We start from the raw sequence: 15,985 nt of genomic DNA on the forward strand, positions 1-15,985 counted from the left end.
TATTTAAAACATGGAAACCCATCTCACCGTACACACGGCTAATACTTTCAGCATCTGGATGACCCACAGCAATGACATCCAAACACACACACACACACACACACACACACACACACACACACACACACACACACACACACACACACACACACACACACACACACACACACACACAGACGGCATCCCTCGCTGGAATAACAACATATACACATACTGGAATAACAACATATACACATACTGGAATAACAATATATACACATACTGGAATAACAACATATACACATACTGGAATAACAACATATACACATACTGGAATAACAACATATACACATACTGGAATAACAACATATACACATACTGGAATAACAACATATACACATACTGGAATAACAACATATACACATACTGGAATAACAACATATACACATACTGGAATAACAACATATACACATACTGGAATAACAACATATACACATACTGGAATAACAACATATACACATACTGGAATAACAACATATACACATACTGGAATAACAACAGTTGTGTGCAAGCTAGAGGTCAAACCAGAACCTGATAAAAACAGCAACAAGCCTTCTTTACACACACATTCTCTCAGACACAGTTCCCTAGAAGATGTACACACACAAAGTGACAAACAGGTTCCTGGTACTCACACAGAAACACATTATGCTGTCCCTCATTTCTCATCGAGACGGTCGAGCATACTGATGACATCACAATGTTATCAGCTGGATAAGTCTCCAGAGCCATGGCAGAGAGCAGAGCAGGATGCTGCTAACGCTAGGCTAACGCTAGCCCCCTTAGGTTCCCTATCCAGCACGTACATGTACTGTAGCCTGCCTACCGTGTGTACAAAACATCTGCCTGAGACTGGCTCCCTGCGACTGACATTTTGGATCTAAGTGAGAAGCTTTCCAAGAGCCTGCCTGCATGCTGCTACTGTAGCTGAGCAACTGTGGGGCAGCTTGTCTGACTTAGCTGCTCCCAGGGCAGAACACAGAGGTAAACAATAAATTGAACATTTACTCATGGGATTACATAACCTAGACATAAGAGACGTACACTTGGAGAGTCGAGCTACCTAACAGCATCAACAAGCAGCCACATGTAAAGGAGTGAGCAGGAAGTAGTATAACCCACGACAGCAGTGATGTAAGCATGTTCAACTGAAACACCCATATAAACAATGGGATTCAACCTGAAACACCCATATAAACAAATGGGATTCAACCTGAAACACCCATATAAACAGTGGGATTGTTATGGGTGATGCTGTAATATCATATGGGTGGTCGGGTAATATCATATGGGGGGTGTAGTAATATCATATGGGTGGTACAGTAATATCATATGGGTGGTCGGGTAATATCATATGGGGGTGTAGTAATATCATATGGGTGGTACAGTAATATCATATGGGTGGTCGGGTAATATCATATGGGTGGTACAGTAATATCATATGGGTGGTACAGTAATATCATATGGGTGATGCTGTAATATCATATGAGTGTGGTAATATCATATGGGTGGTACAGTAATATCATATGGGTGGTACAGTAATATCATATGAGTGTGGTAATATCATATGGGTGGTACAGTAATATCATATGGGTGGTACAGTAATATCATATGGGTGATGCTGTAATATCATATGGGTGATGCTGTAATATCATATGGGTGGTACAGTAATATCATATGGGTAGTTAGGTAATATTATATGAGTGGTTAAGTAATATCATATGGGTTGTGAGGTAATATCATATGGGTTGTGTTGTAATATCATACGGGTGGTGTAGTAATATCATATGGGTGGTGTGATATCATATGGGTAGTGTAATATCATATGGGTGGTCTGGTAAACTCATATGGGTTGTGTTGTAATATAATATGGGTGGTGTAGTAATATCATATGGGTGGTGTGATATCATATAACCTTGGTTGGTAGAGCATGGTGTTTGCAACGCCAGCATGGTGTGTGCAACGCCAGGGTTGTGGGTCCGATTCCCACGGGGGGCCAGTACAAAAAAAATGCATGAAATGAAATGTATGTATGCACTACTGTAAGTCGCTCTGGATAAGAGCGTCTGCTAAATGACTAAAATGTAAATATAGGATATTGCAGGATATTTGCAGGATATACGTGTCCCCAACAAAACACTTTGAAAGATCTGTCTCACGTGCCTTATTTTCTGTAGGACTTTGGCAATGCCAAAGTAGGATATGCAGGATATAGGATATGCAGGATATTTTTAACGGTCAGATTTTTAACTTGAGTTATAACCTTAGGCTGTAGTTGTGTTATGTTGTATATCTCATGATGGTGCTGATGTTCTTTATATCTCAGTGTTTAACTGGGCTCAAAGAGAGGGATATGACTGGGCACTTAACGATCACACTCTGTGTTCTCCTCTCCATCCCACTTTAAGACATAGACCAGACCCTGTAGGTCTACTGTAAAGCGCTATCTCAAAACCAAATCCACTACCCAACGCCATGCCCACAGACCTATGGCAGTTCACCTAATGTCACGCCCTGACCATAGAGAGCCTTTTTTATTCTCTATTTTGGTTAGGTCGGGTGTGACTAGGGGGGGGTGTTCCTATCTAGGTTGTCTAGTTCTATGTTGGCCTGGTATGGTTCCCAATCAGTGACAGCTGTTTATCGTTGTCTCTGATTGGGGATCATATTTAGGCAGCCATTTCCCCACTGGTTTTTGTGGGATCTTGTTTATGTGGTGTTGCCTGTGAGCACACCATAGCGTCATGTGTTCGTTGCGCTTTATTGTTTTTTTGTGAGTTTCATTTCATAAAGATGTGGAACGCCACTCACGATGCGTCTTGGTCTGAGTATGTTTACAACGACGATCATGACACCCAAAGACTTACGGGAGTATTGTCTAGATAGTCCGAGTAGTAATAATTAGGTAGATAGTGGTATTGTCTAGATAGTCTTAGTAGTAATAATTAGGTAGATAGTGGTCCTACCTTGGTGGAGGCCATCTCGCTGACAGAGTGTCTGGTCTGCAGGGTCTCCAGCTGGTCCAGGCACCAGTCCAGCTCCTCCAGCGTCTCTGTGGCCAGCTTCTGGTAGGCCTCCTCTGGAGGGGGGGGACAGGGGACAGAGGAAAGGGGAACAGGGGGTAGGGGGACGGGGACAGGTAGGGGTGGTGAGTGGTGGTGGTCAGTTTTGAGGCGTTTGACAGGGGTGTGCGATGTCATCTCTTGCGTTTCGTCGGTGGTGATGCCATAGACGAGTGCAATGCCCGGGTTGCCAGAGTGGATGCATAGGTGACTCTTCATGGTTAGAGAGGCTTGAAGAGCAAAAAGTGTCTACGGTGATGATAGCTTCCCGACAGAGATATTGAACAGGGGAAAATACTTGTCTCTGAGATGGTCTCTGGCTGTAGCTAAGTATCTTTCATAACCCTGAAAGTGTCAACAATCACCCTTCTGTCCCTCTCTCAGTCCTCCAGAGAGTAGTTACAGTAGAAGTAGTTCTAGAATCCCAAGAAGAGAAAGTTCCACAGTGTAGTTCTGGTATCCACAATGGACCATTCTACAATCCAGAGTGAGACGTTTTAGAATCCACAACATACAGTTCTAGAATCCACAGTTCTAACATCTAGGGGAAGTTCCACAGTGTCACACTAGAACGAGTCCAGCCTTGCAAAAGCCCTGATGGGAAAGCACAGCAAAGCTGCCCCCATGCTCCACGAGCTGAAAACAAAAAAACACACATGGAATCCGACGCCTACACACAAATCTTTCGACGGTCCGGACAGAGTTATGCTCTATCCAACCCAGAGGATTCCCAGATTTGGGATAGCAGGAAAATCCGTCTCACACATCTCTACATGATCAACACTTTTCCCAGGGATATCCAGAAGGAAAAACAGGAAAACTTCCTCAGCCTACCGTGATGAGGAGTCATCGACAAAGGAGAAGTCTAAGACAAAGCCAAGACCCCCCTTCCAAACACACACCACCTCCTCTAAAGACGGAGAACCCCATTCGTAGCCCACAGACACACACACAGAGCCACGGATGAGTTTATTTTCTGTCTCAAATCCCCTGTCCTCCCTGCAGCGATGACACAATGACGATGACCGCTGCTCTGACAGACAGATGGACGGTCAGACAGATGGAGAGAAATATCCAAGCAGGTCTGACTGTGGCTAAAGCAACACGTCAATAGGAGGGACGGCTGACTCAAAAAGCATGAGTTGAAAACGCTTGCTTCCTGTGAAAACACTGCTCAGCACACAAGAAGAGCCGGACTGGAGTAACAGACTACCCGGACTGGAGTCACAGGTTCAGATCTGAGCCCCTAACCACTGATACAGGGTCAGATGTCTACTGAACCCCCTCCAATGGTTAAAGTTGGTGTATAGTTAGTGTAATCGGGTCCTATACCTGTAGTTAGGTTAGTATCTAACGGTTAAGGCTGATGGATATGTCCTGTTCGAAGACTTCGCATCCTTCCTTCTTCCCTTCCTTGATGTTATCACTAAGCCATGATTTAACCTATCCAATCATGTTCTAGATCAGTGATGTGACTATATGACTTGTGGTTCTGACTATAAAAACAGACAAAGAAAACATGATGACAAACACAAACACGTAAGCAGCACACAGACACTCACTGAGAGTATTCCCCCAGCGGGATTATGAATAGTAGTCAGTCAGGCTGAATCTCCTCATGATTAATCCTCATTAGGAAGTGATGCAGGGGTATTTCCGCTCAGCCTCTTATTCCCTGTGTTTTTACCTAATCCTGGATTAGGGCAGACAACCCTCTAGTCATCTGGAAATGTTCTAAATCTAAGATTTGTGGTGGAGCGTAGTTACGCTGCTAAACATATTAATGCTGCTATGTGTTGAGTTGTTTTAAGTTGTGTATCTATATATATTGCTTATGGGGCTCCCGAATGGCACAGTGGTCTAAGACACTGCATCTCAGTACAAGAAGCCTCACTGCAGTACCTGGGTCGAATCTAGGCTGCATCACATCTGGCCATGATTGGGAGTCCCATAGGGTGGTGTTGTTACAGTATGCTGGTGTGACAGTATGCTAGGCTGACTCTGTGAATGGCACCTTGTGTTCTGTGTGTGTGTGTGTGTGTGTGTGTGTGTGTGTGTGTGTGTGTGTGTCTGCTTGTAGATGTGATGTCATGGGCATACACAGTGTTTGGGTAGCCTCTCTGTGACTCATAGGATGTGATGGACAATGGAAGAGTAAGGAAGTGAGAGGAGGACAGAGCTACAATCAGAAAGAGACAGAGTAGAAAACAAAAATGCATCTCTCTCTGGATCCCCCCCCCATTTCTCTTAGCCTTTGCTTGCGTCTCCATCACCATCTTTGTTTCTCTCCCCCCCTCATTCTCCTCATCTCTCTTCCATTTTCTATGTATTTATTTCTCTCTCACAAATGGCTGTGCAGAAAGTCAGTGGCTGGGCTTGGGGGTTTCAGAAGCTTAAAAACTGGGGTCATCTTAAAGCAGGGGTCCTCTGTCCTTGCTGGCAACATCTCCTCTGACGTCAATAGCATCTCTCTCTCTCTCTCTCTCTCTCTCTCCCTGTCCTTCAAATGGCTGTGCAGAAAGTCAGTGGATGGGCTGGGGGTTTCAGAAGCTTAAAAACAGGGGTCCTCTTGAAGCAGGGGTCCTCTGTCCTTGCTGACAACATCTCCTCTGACGTCAATGGCATTCTTCTTCTGCTCAGCGAGACACACCGGGCCCGCCCCTCTCAGGGAAACAGCAAGGGCTCACGCTAAACCCCGGACCGGAGCTATTGAGGATCAGGAGTCCCAAGCAATTGTCACCAAAACAATGGTGCTTGGTAGAATTAGCTTACGGACTAGTTAGTAAGCTAGCTCGGGATATCTCTACCAAAGTTCCCCTAGTCAATCCCTTATTTGATGTAGACTGCAGTAGTAGCACATCACTGATTAGTTGACCTGTTGAATCAGGTGTGCCAGTACTGGAAGAGATCCAATACTGTGTATGGGTAGTCTAGGAGAGGTTTGGGAAACACTACCATAGGGGACGGACATGTATGTGCCCCGTAAATTGAACACTTCCACTGCTTTTCAGATTGCTGATAACATTTAAAAAATACATGTCTTCATCCTTGTTTGATGGAAGACAACAGCGGTATGGTAATTGAATAAGGCGACATATGATCAACTGATGAATTCATGAAGACATCTGACTTAGAATAATATTTCTCTTTATGAATCTAATTAAACTTACAGTAAGTCTTGGGGTCACCAGTATTGACACATTTACATTAATTAATCCCAACCTCAGCATTGATGTTATTAGGCAACATGGTCACATATTTTCAGTATACTTGGAAATAAAGAGGGCGGCTATTTTTTTTTTCTAAATAAACACTATATAAGTGGACGTCCCTTCAAATTAGTGGATTCGGCTATTTCAGCCACACCTGTTGCTGACAGGTGTATAAAATTGAGCACAGCCATGCAATCGCCATAGACAAACACTGGCAGTAGAATGGCCTTACTGAAGAGCTCAGTGACTTTCAACGTCGCACAAGTCATAGGATGCCACCTTTCCAACAAGTTAGTTCGTCAAATGTATGCCCTGCTAGAGCTGCACCGGTCAACTGTAAGTGCTGTTTACATCTGCTGATGTATAAAGGATAAATACATCTGATTTGATTTGTTATTGTGAAGTGGAAACATCTCGGAACAACAACGGCTCAGCCGCAAAGTGGTAGGTTACACAAGCTCACAGAAAGAGACCGGCGAGTGCTGAAGCGCATATATCGTAAAAATAATTTGTCCTCGGTTGCAACACTGACTACCGAGTTCCAAACTGCCTCTGGAAGCAACTTCAGTCCAAGAACTGTTCGTCAGGAGCTTCAGCTGCACACAAGCCTAAGAGGGCTTGTGGGGTGGCAGGTAGCCTAGTGGTTAGAGCATTGGGCCAGTAACAAAAAGGTCGCTAGATTGAATCCCCAAGCTGACAAGGTAAAAAATCTGTCATTCTGCCCACGAACAAGGCAGTTAACCCACTGTTCCTAGGCCGTCATTGTAAATAAGAATTTGTTTTTAACTGACTTGCATAGTTAAATAAATAAATATTTAAAAAATTGCCATGCGTGTTGCCTGGAGTGGTGTAAAGCTGCTGCCATTGGACTCTGGAGCAGTGGAAATGCATTCTCTGGAGTGAATTAATCACACTTCACCATCTGGCAGTCCAACGGACAAATCTGGGTTTGGCGGATGGCAGGAAACGCTACCTGCCTGAATGCATAGTGCCAACTGTAAAGTTTGGTGGAGAAATAATGTTCTGGGGATGTTTTTCATGGTTTGGGCTGGGCCCCTTAGTTCCAGTGAATGGAAATCTCAACACTACAGCATACAATGACATTCTAGACGATTCTGTGTTTCCAACTTTGTGGCAACAGTTTGGGGAAGGCCCTTTCCTGTTTCAGCATGACAATGCCCCCATGCAAAAAGTGAGGTCCATACAGAAATGGTTTGTCGAGATCGGTGTGGAAGAACTTGACTGGCCTGCACAGAGCCCTGAACTCAACCCCATCTAACACCTTTGGGATGAATTGGAACGCTGACTGTGAACCAGGCCTAATTGCCCAACATAAGTGCCCAACCTCACTAATGCTCTTGTAGCTGAATGGAAGCAAGTTCGCGCAGCAATGTTCCAACATCTAGTGGAAAGCCTTCCCAGAAGAGTGGAGGCTGTTATAGCAGCAAAGGGGGGACCAACTCCATGTTAATGCCCATGATTTTGGAATGAGATGCTTGCGAGCCTTCACAACTTTTGGCCATGAAGTCTAGTCTAGAGCTCCTCCTCCACATAACCAAGTCAAATCAATTAGTGTTAGTGGGTGCCAAGGATCCAGCTGGGTCTTGATTATTCTGGTTAATGGACTACAATGGTACCATTACTTTTCCCAGTGGCTTCTTTTACAGATCCAATACAACTTCATTATGCAACAACGGAAATGGCACAGGTACAAAACACACACGCATGCACGCGCACACACACAAACTTTAGAACGTCACAAGCACTGTGTCGGTCACCTACGCTAGACACCAGTGTGGGATCATTTTCATGATAGCCCTACAATAACATGGAAAGTGGTATTCAAGCTGAAGTCTGTATTACAGTCATTCAGGAGTGAAAAAACAGCTGAGTTAAGACAAGATACCAATCTTAAAGACCAGTGTATTACTGTCCTTTGAATCATCAACTTTAAAGATGCTTTAGAAAGCACAACAGGGTACCAATGTGTAAAACATGCTCTTTGTCTACCTCTGCTGTATACATCTGGTACTGCTGTTGCAGTGCCAACGCCGTCACTCACCATGGAACTCCAATAGTACCACCATCATCACTCACCAATTCACCCCAGAAGTCACTACAGTCCCCAAACACCTAAAACATGCCTCCTTTTCTCCTTTATACCATGGCGCTATAACTGATCCATACATAGATATTTTTTTTATCACCTGTATTTAACCAGGTAGGCCAGTTGAGAACAAGTTCTCATTTACAACTGCAACCTGGCCAAGATAAAGCAAAGCAGTGCGACACAAACAACACAGATTTACACATCGGATAAACAAACATACAGTCAATAACACAATAGAAAATTCAATATACAGTGTGTGCAAATGTAGTAAGATTAGGGAAGTAAGGCAATAAATAGGCCATAGTGGCGAAATAATTACAATTTCGCAATAAAACACTGGAGTTATAGATGTGCAGAAGATGAATGTGCAAGTAGAGATACTGGGGTGCAAAGGAGCAAAAAATAAATAACAATATGGGGATGAGGTAGTTGGGTGGGCTATTTACAGATGGGCTGTGTACAGGTACAATGATCGGTAAGCTGCTCTGACAGCTGATGCTTAAAGTTAGTGAGGGAGATATAAGTCTCCAGCTTCAGTGATTTTTGCAATTCATTCCAGTCATTGGCAGCAGAGAACTGGAAGGAAAAGCGGCCAAAGGAGGGATTGTCTTTGGGGATGACCAGTGAAATATACATGCTGGAGCGCGTGCTACGGGTGGGTGTTGCTATGGTGACCAGTGAGCTGAGATAAGGCGGGGCTTTACCTAGCAAAGACTTATAGACAACCTGGAGCCAGTGGGTTTGGCGACGAATATTAAGCGAGGGCCAGCCAACGAGAGCATACAGGTCGCAGTGGTGGGTAGTATATGGGGCTTTGGTGACAAAACGGATGGCACTGTGATAGACTACATCCATGTTGCTGAGTAGAGTGTTCGAGGCTATTTTGTAAATGATGTCGCCGAAGTCAAGGATAGTCAGTTTTACAATGGTATGTTTGGCAGCATGAGTGAAGGATGCTTTGTTGCAAAATAGGGAGCCAATTCTAGATTTAATTTTGGATTGGAGATGCTTAATGTGAGCCTGGAAGGAGAGTTTACAGTCTAACCAGACACCTAGGTATTAGTTGACATGACATGATTGGATAAGTGAAAGCCTATTAACCAATCCAACCCTCCCAGATCCAGATCTGTAATCATTGCAAGGAAGGAATGCAGGATGCACTGTATGTTACGTTCCCCAGTTTCTGTGTTGTAGTTTGTGTATTTGTGAGTGTGTGTTTCAGGAAAATGGCTTCCTGAAATTCTCCCCAAGCAGCTGATTGGCCTGCCCCCATTGATGAGTGGAGAGCTGATCCCGCCCCCTCGTCAGGACGCAGCTGCCTTCAATTACAGACTCCTTCTGAAGCAAAATAAGCCAGTGTTCTGTTGCTCAGGGGAGATGATGGCTGAGAGAGGAGGCTGATGGCTGAGAGAGGAGGCTGATGGCTGAGAGAGGAGGCTGATGGCTGAGGGTTAATTCTGTGTTGGTTGTGGCTCAGAGACAGGTTTTGTTAAGTATTTTTGTAGCCGCTGATTTGAGGTATGTGTGTGCTAATAGAACTGTGTTTTTGAATCTTATTTGTTTCATTACATTTGGATAATTCTGTTTCATTTGTTCCCAGGGGGGAAGGGGAAGGCACCTAGGGAGTGCTTAGGCAAGAGGCCCGCGGGCATACATAACCCGTAGTATTCACTGTCTATGCACACTAGGTAAGACCTGGGCGGACCACCCCCTGTATTTTGGTTATTGCACCAGGTGGTGCTAGTTAGGTAAGTAGTGGGCAGGCAGGTAAGGTAGGAGAGGGGGCTTTGATATTTACTTTCTTTGCTTTGGTTCTGTCCAGCCCCTTTTCCCCAAATTTACCGTGTGATGGAATAAATTCCCTGTAAATGGTAATTCTCTGCCTTTGTCATCCTTACTCGCACCTACAGTCCCATACCTCTTTCACTGCAAGGGGAGTTGAGTTGTAGCAGGGTGTTCCGTTCCCTCTTCCTAGAGGCTTGCGTAACACTATCAGAACTGAGCCAGATGTTGGTTTGTCATATGACAGGGAGCACAAGACTGGGTCTTGTTCATTAGGCACCAAACAGAATAAAACTGACGTAAACAAGAAGCGACTACCTGGACTTATCTGATAGGAAATGCTAATTTCCTGTTTTCCGTCGCGTGCTCTTATGAACACGACCCTGGCCAACCAAAACGTTGTCCTCTGGCACGGCTCAATAGCAAATGTTCCCACATACAAACACTTCAGAGGATTAATGTCCAACCCATGTTCAAAATGGTCATTCCAAACACATCTAAGTCCATGCACATAAGTTTTACTCAGAAAACTGGGAAGTGGAGTCCTTCTGTAACCAAACTTATTTCCTGATTTTACTGGACAACACAAATGTATTGAATATGCTACTGCAATGCCCGCTGGAAGACATTTGTAGATTACCTATGATGCCCACGGAGGAAAATGGTTGAAGTCAATTCAACTCACTACATTGCACTTGTGATTGAAATAATTCACTCAGGATCTTCATGTGAAAGAAAGCAACTGTCAGTTCACAGAAAGAGGTCCACTGTCATATCAGTTCACGTGTGTGTGTTTGATCTTACCTGAGAAAGAGGACTTGGTGATGGGTGGTTGTTGGTTACACATAGGGGACCGCCTGTTAAAGGTAGCCACAGAGAAATAAGGGTTTGATCAGGGATGTCTGACTCTCTCTGTCTCACACCCCCTCTCTCTCACTCATACATTTTAGCAATACACTACAATGAATATACTCACTTGTTTGAGGCTCTGTCTTGTTGCAAGTTGGTTAGTGCAGCAAAGTTATTCCGTACCGTTCTCAAACTAGCCAGTACCTACACGGGGTGGGGTACAGCGGAACACATCAGACACTGTGACATCATGTCAACAGCAATAATGTCCTTCATTTATAAACAATTTCTAAGTGTACCAAAAACATGTTGGCCTCCGACATTATCTGAAGCAACTTGTACTGAGGTAAGAGTCAGGTCCCAAAAAATTATAAAGGTTTACCCAGCAGGCAAAACTTGCTATATGGTTTAATGATGTTATTTTAACCAGTTTTGCCCACTGGGGCAAAAGTGAAAGTGGAGCACATGGGCACTGACCTGTGCAAATGGTGTGACTATCAAGTCGTCGCCATGGCTGTAAGAGAGGAAGAGGAGGAGGAAGAGGAAGATGGTGTATTTACAATGTGAAAGCATACACATCCCGGTCCTCCTATCTCATTGGAAAAAGAAATGTGAGGAAAATCAAATTCATGTTAAGATATCACATGCATTTGTCAACACAGATTAACCATATACGGAGATAGAAAAAATATATATACAATATACACTTACCTGGACAGTTTATTAGGTACACCACCCCGTTCACAAAAATGAATTGCTCCTACAGGCAGTGAGTCACGTGGCCGTGGCTTGTTATATAAAGCAGGCAGACAGGTATCGAGGTATTCAGTTACTGTTAGATTGAACGTTAGAATGGGCAAAACGAGTGACCTGTGTGACTTTGAGTGTGGTATGATCGTCGGTGTCAGGCGCGCCGGATCCAGTAATTCAGAAACGGCCGCCCTCCTGGACTTTTCACGTACAACATTGTCTAGGGTTTACTGATAATGGTGCGACAAACAAAAAACATCCAGTCAGCTCGTTGATGAGAGGTCGAAGGAGAATGACAAGAATCGTGCAAGCCAACAGGCGGGCCGCAACAGACAGATAACGGCGTAGTACAACAGTGGTGTGCAGAGCGACATTTCAGAACGCACAACTCGTCAATCCTTGTCATGGACGGGCTATTGCAGCAGACGACCACACCAGGTTCTACTCCTATCAGCTAAAAACAAGAAGAAGCGTCTCCAGTGGGCACGCGATCACCAACACTGGAAAGTTGAGGAGTAGAAAAACATCTCCTGATCTCATAACTCTCGGTTCCTGTCGCATCATGCTCAGTCAGGATTTGGCGTAAGTAACATCAGTCTATGGACCCATCCTGCCTGGTGTCAACGGTACAGGCTGGTGTACTGGTGTGTGGAATGTTTTACTGGAACACGTTAGGTCCCTTGATACCAATTGAGTAACAAAGGTTTCCAACACTTTGTAGTGTAATGCGTGCCCTGAAGAATTCAGGCTGTTCTGGAGGCAAGATGGGTGTACCTAATAACCTGGCCAGGATATTTATGATTTTTTAAATATATTAAATGTAGTTGTATTGTATTGGAATATAGGGTTTGTCTGTGTGACAAGGCACAGCAAGGCAGGGGGAAAAGCACACTGTGTCAAACAAAGATTCAAATCATGAGTTTAATGAAAGTAGTCATCCTTTTGCACCAGTGAATGCAGAAGTATCAGATGTGTGGGGAAAGAGCGAGCAGGACGGTTGATGCAGCCTGAATGCAGACATCTTGACTTAGGTGTTCTGTTGCTGTGCCATCATGTGCCGATACATATAGGTGTGTTTGAAGCACAATCAACTATGAAATAAAATAAGGCTTGGCCCCTTTTTTCTCAATTTCTGCCTGAATGACGTACCCGAAGTAGACTGCCTGTTGCTCAGGCCCTGAAGCCAGGATATGCATATAATTGGTACCATTAGAAATAAAACACTTTTACGTTTGTAGAAATGTTAAAATAATGTAGGAGAATATAACACAATAGATATGGTAGGAGAAAATCCAAGAAACACCAACCAGAATTTCTTTTTTGAGAGAGACCATGCTCTTACAATGGCAAGTATAAGGGCACACTCAATTATAGCTCCCAGGATGCAATTCCTATGGCTTCCACAGGGTTTCAGAAGTCTATGTTCAAGGTTTCAGGCTTGTAACTTCCAAAACGAATAAGAAACATCCGTTTTAGTACAGGGACACAGTCTTGGAAATTCGTGTTTGCGCGCACTATGAAGAAAGGACGCACCTGCAAAAATCGGTTTCCTATTGAACATAGTTCTTTCCGTAAGAAATATTATAGTTTGATTACATTTTAGGGTATCTGAGAAGTAAATAGAAACGTATTTTGACTTGTTGAAACAACGTTTTTCGAATTCCTTTCTCTGCATGTTGAACGAGTGGATTACTCAAATCGATGGCGCCAACTAAACAGACTTTTTGGGATATAAAGAAGGATTTTATCTAACAAAACAACACTACATGTTATAGCTGGGACCCTTTGGATGACAAATCAGAGGAAGATTTTCAAAAAGTAAGTGAATATTTATTCGCTATTTGTGAATTTATGAAACCTGTGCCGGAGGAAAAATATTTTTATATGGGGCACTGTCCTCAAACAATCGCATGGCATGCTTTCGCTGTAATAGCTACTGTAAATTGGACAGTGCAGTTAGACTAACAAGAATCTAAGCTTTCAACCGATATAAGACACTTGTATGTACCTAAATGTTTAATATTTATAATTTTTATGATTATTTATTTGAATTGTGCGCCCTCCAGTTTCATCAGAAGTTGTCCCGCTATACCCTTTTGCACTGAATCTATCTGTTAATGACCTTACTTTTAAATTCCTCAATCCATGTGTTACAAAACCGATTAACTAGCCTATTAATATTGTTGCACTCGCTAAGTCTAGGGGTCTTAGGCATTAGTTAACTGGTCTGTAACCCTCCATATAATAACACGTTTTATTAGCTGGAGTGTTAGTTGGAGAGATCTTGCCAGAGTTTCGGCACTTGTCCCATTCTGTTGTTGACAACTACTGACTGTCTGTCCATATGGAGGAGCTGTGAAACTCTTAGGCAATGAAGGACGTGTACTCTCCCAAAGGTCAGGTCTAAATACATCCGCTGACAGAGAGACAAGGACAGTTACAGCCGCTAAGAAAGCTATTCTCTCTCACAGTCATTGCTTTCTATGGCCTCATCTGTCTCCCTCCATGTTGCTACTCCCTCGCTTTCTACTGTATCTCTTCCACTCTGTCACTATTCCCCCAAGTTTTTCTACCCACTGTTGGTGTCCACAATGGATATCTTAGTACCCTTCTCTCTCATTCCTATTGGTTTCTGTTTAACACAACCGGGGCTCTATTTGAACAAACCTAACTCAATGGTAAATCTTAGCACTGTCAGTAGCGCAGAAGGTTCGGGGGTGTGTCAGGAATATTTTTGCTATTTTCACAACCAGAATTATGGGCGCAGTAGGTGGCGATGGCGAGAAAGGGCTGGATTTTGAAGAATAAATAAGTTGAAGATGTGTAGAGGCTTGACCCCTCGCTGGCCAATTAGAACGTGCTCCATGGCTAAATATGTGGTTGCTTCAGGTTGTGTATTTACAGTCTTTTATATATTGCATGAAATGTTAGTCCGTTATAACGCAGTTTGTTAAATATTGCCTACAGAAACAAAATGTAGGCCTATCCTATATTTGCTAAATATGTTGAACATGTTTATGAACAGTAATTGCATGGCTTCAATATCGAAATATATTGTAAACATAGCATTTGCACTGATTTAGGCCTACTGTAAAATGCATTATGTCTGAGCCACGGACAAGCCAAACATTGTCGATAAGTAGGATTACATTCACTATTGATGAGACTTAAAAAGACAGTGAATAAATTGTATCAAATTCTAATAAAACAAAACAACCACTTGTTTTAAACAGGCTATGTCTAAATACAGTTACAGGAACCATAATTGCTCCCAGTGGGCGTATAATACGTAAGACTATGGAAGGTTTTACACACATCCAAACTTTCACAGGAGCTGGAAAAAGATCCAATATAAAGAGAAAGGAGAAATGTCCACTCACTGCTACTGCTCCCAAACATATATATATATATAGTTATAGCTTTCCATCGGCATTGATATGGCCCGTAGTGACTGGAGTGAAAACAAACTGTAGTTCAAAGTAAACAAACAAACACATGCTTTTTTTTTTTGTTGCTGTTTTTGTTCCCCCTTTTCCTCAGCAAGTTCGATCTTGTCTCATCACTGCAACTCGGCGGCGAAGGTCGAGTCATGCGTCCTCCGAAACATGACTCGCCAAACTACGCTTCTTAACCTCTCTTGGTTAGGGGGCAGTATTTTGAATGAATGAGGTGCCCAATGTAAACTGCCTGTTACTCAGGCCCAGAAGCTAGGATATGCATATGCATGGTAGTAATGGATAGAAAACACTCTAAAGTTTACAAAACTGTTAAAATAATGTCTGTGAGTATAACAGAACTGATATGGCAGGCAAAAACCTGAGGAAAATCCATCCAGGAAGTGGGATATTTTTGATGTGGGTACTTTTCAATTGAATGCCTATACAGTATGTAATGGGATAGGACCCAGATTTCAGTTCCTATTGCTTCCACTAGATGTCAACAGTCTTTAGAAATTGTTTCAGGCTTGTATTCTGAAAAATGAGGAAGAATGAGACCATTTTCTAACTGGACTGTAGAATGAACCAGAGCTGTTTTGAGCGCGTGACCGATTGCGCGCCATTCGTTGTTTTTCCTTTCTATTGAAGACGCTATTGTCCGGTTGAAATATTATCGATTATTTAGACAATAGACAACCTGAGGATTAATTATAAACATCGTTTGACATGTTTTGATGAACTTTA

General features: G+C 43.2%; 1 protein-coding gene across 11 annotated transcripts in view; it reads right to left on the reverse strand.

The window, feature by feature from the left end:
• The window catches only part of LOC106571288 (cAMP-specific 3',5'-cyclic phosphodiesterase 4D), a 388,079-nt gene that overhangs the window by 36,379 nt on the left and 335,715 nt on the right, over nt 1–15,985 (reverse strand). For all 11 annotated transcript variants that reach the window (XM_014144187.2, XM_014144196.2, XM_014144227.2 and 8 more), the window contains 4 exons: nt 11,532–11,568; nt 11,182–11,258; nt 11,010–11,062; nt 3,006–3,118 (listed from right to left, as the gene is read on the reverse strand). In XM_014144187.2, the coding sequence (XP_013999662.1) occupies nt 3,006–3,118; nt 11,010–11,062; nt 11,182–11,258; nt 11,532–11,568 (280 nt within the window). The remainder of the gene's footprint in view (nt 1–3,005; nt 3,119–11,009; nt 11,063–11,181; nt 11,259–11,531; nt 11,569–15,985) is intronic.

Source organism: Salmo salar, chromosome ssa01, assembly GCF_905237065.1.
Source record: "Salmo salar chromosome ssa01, Ssal_v3.1, whole genome shotgun sequence".
In the NCBI taxonomy this organism is placed as follows: Eukaryota; Metazoa; Chordata; class Actinopteri; order Salmoniformes; family Salmonidae; genus Salmo; species Salmo salar.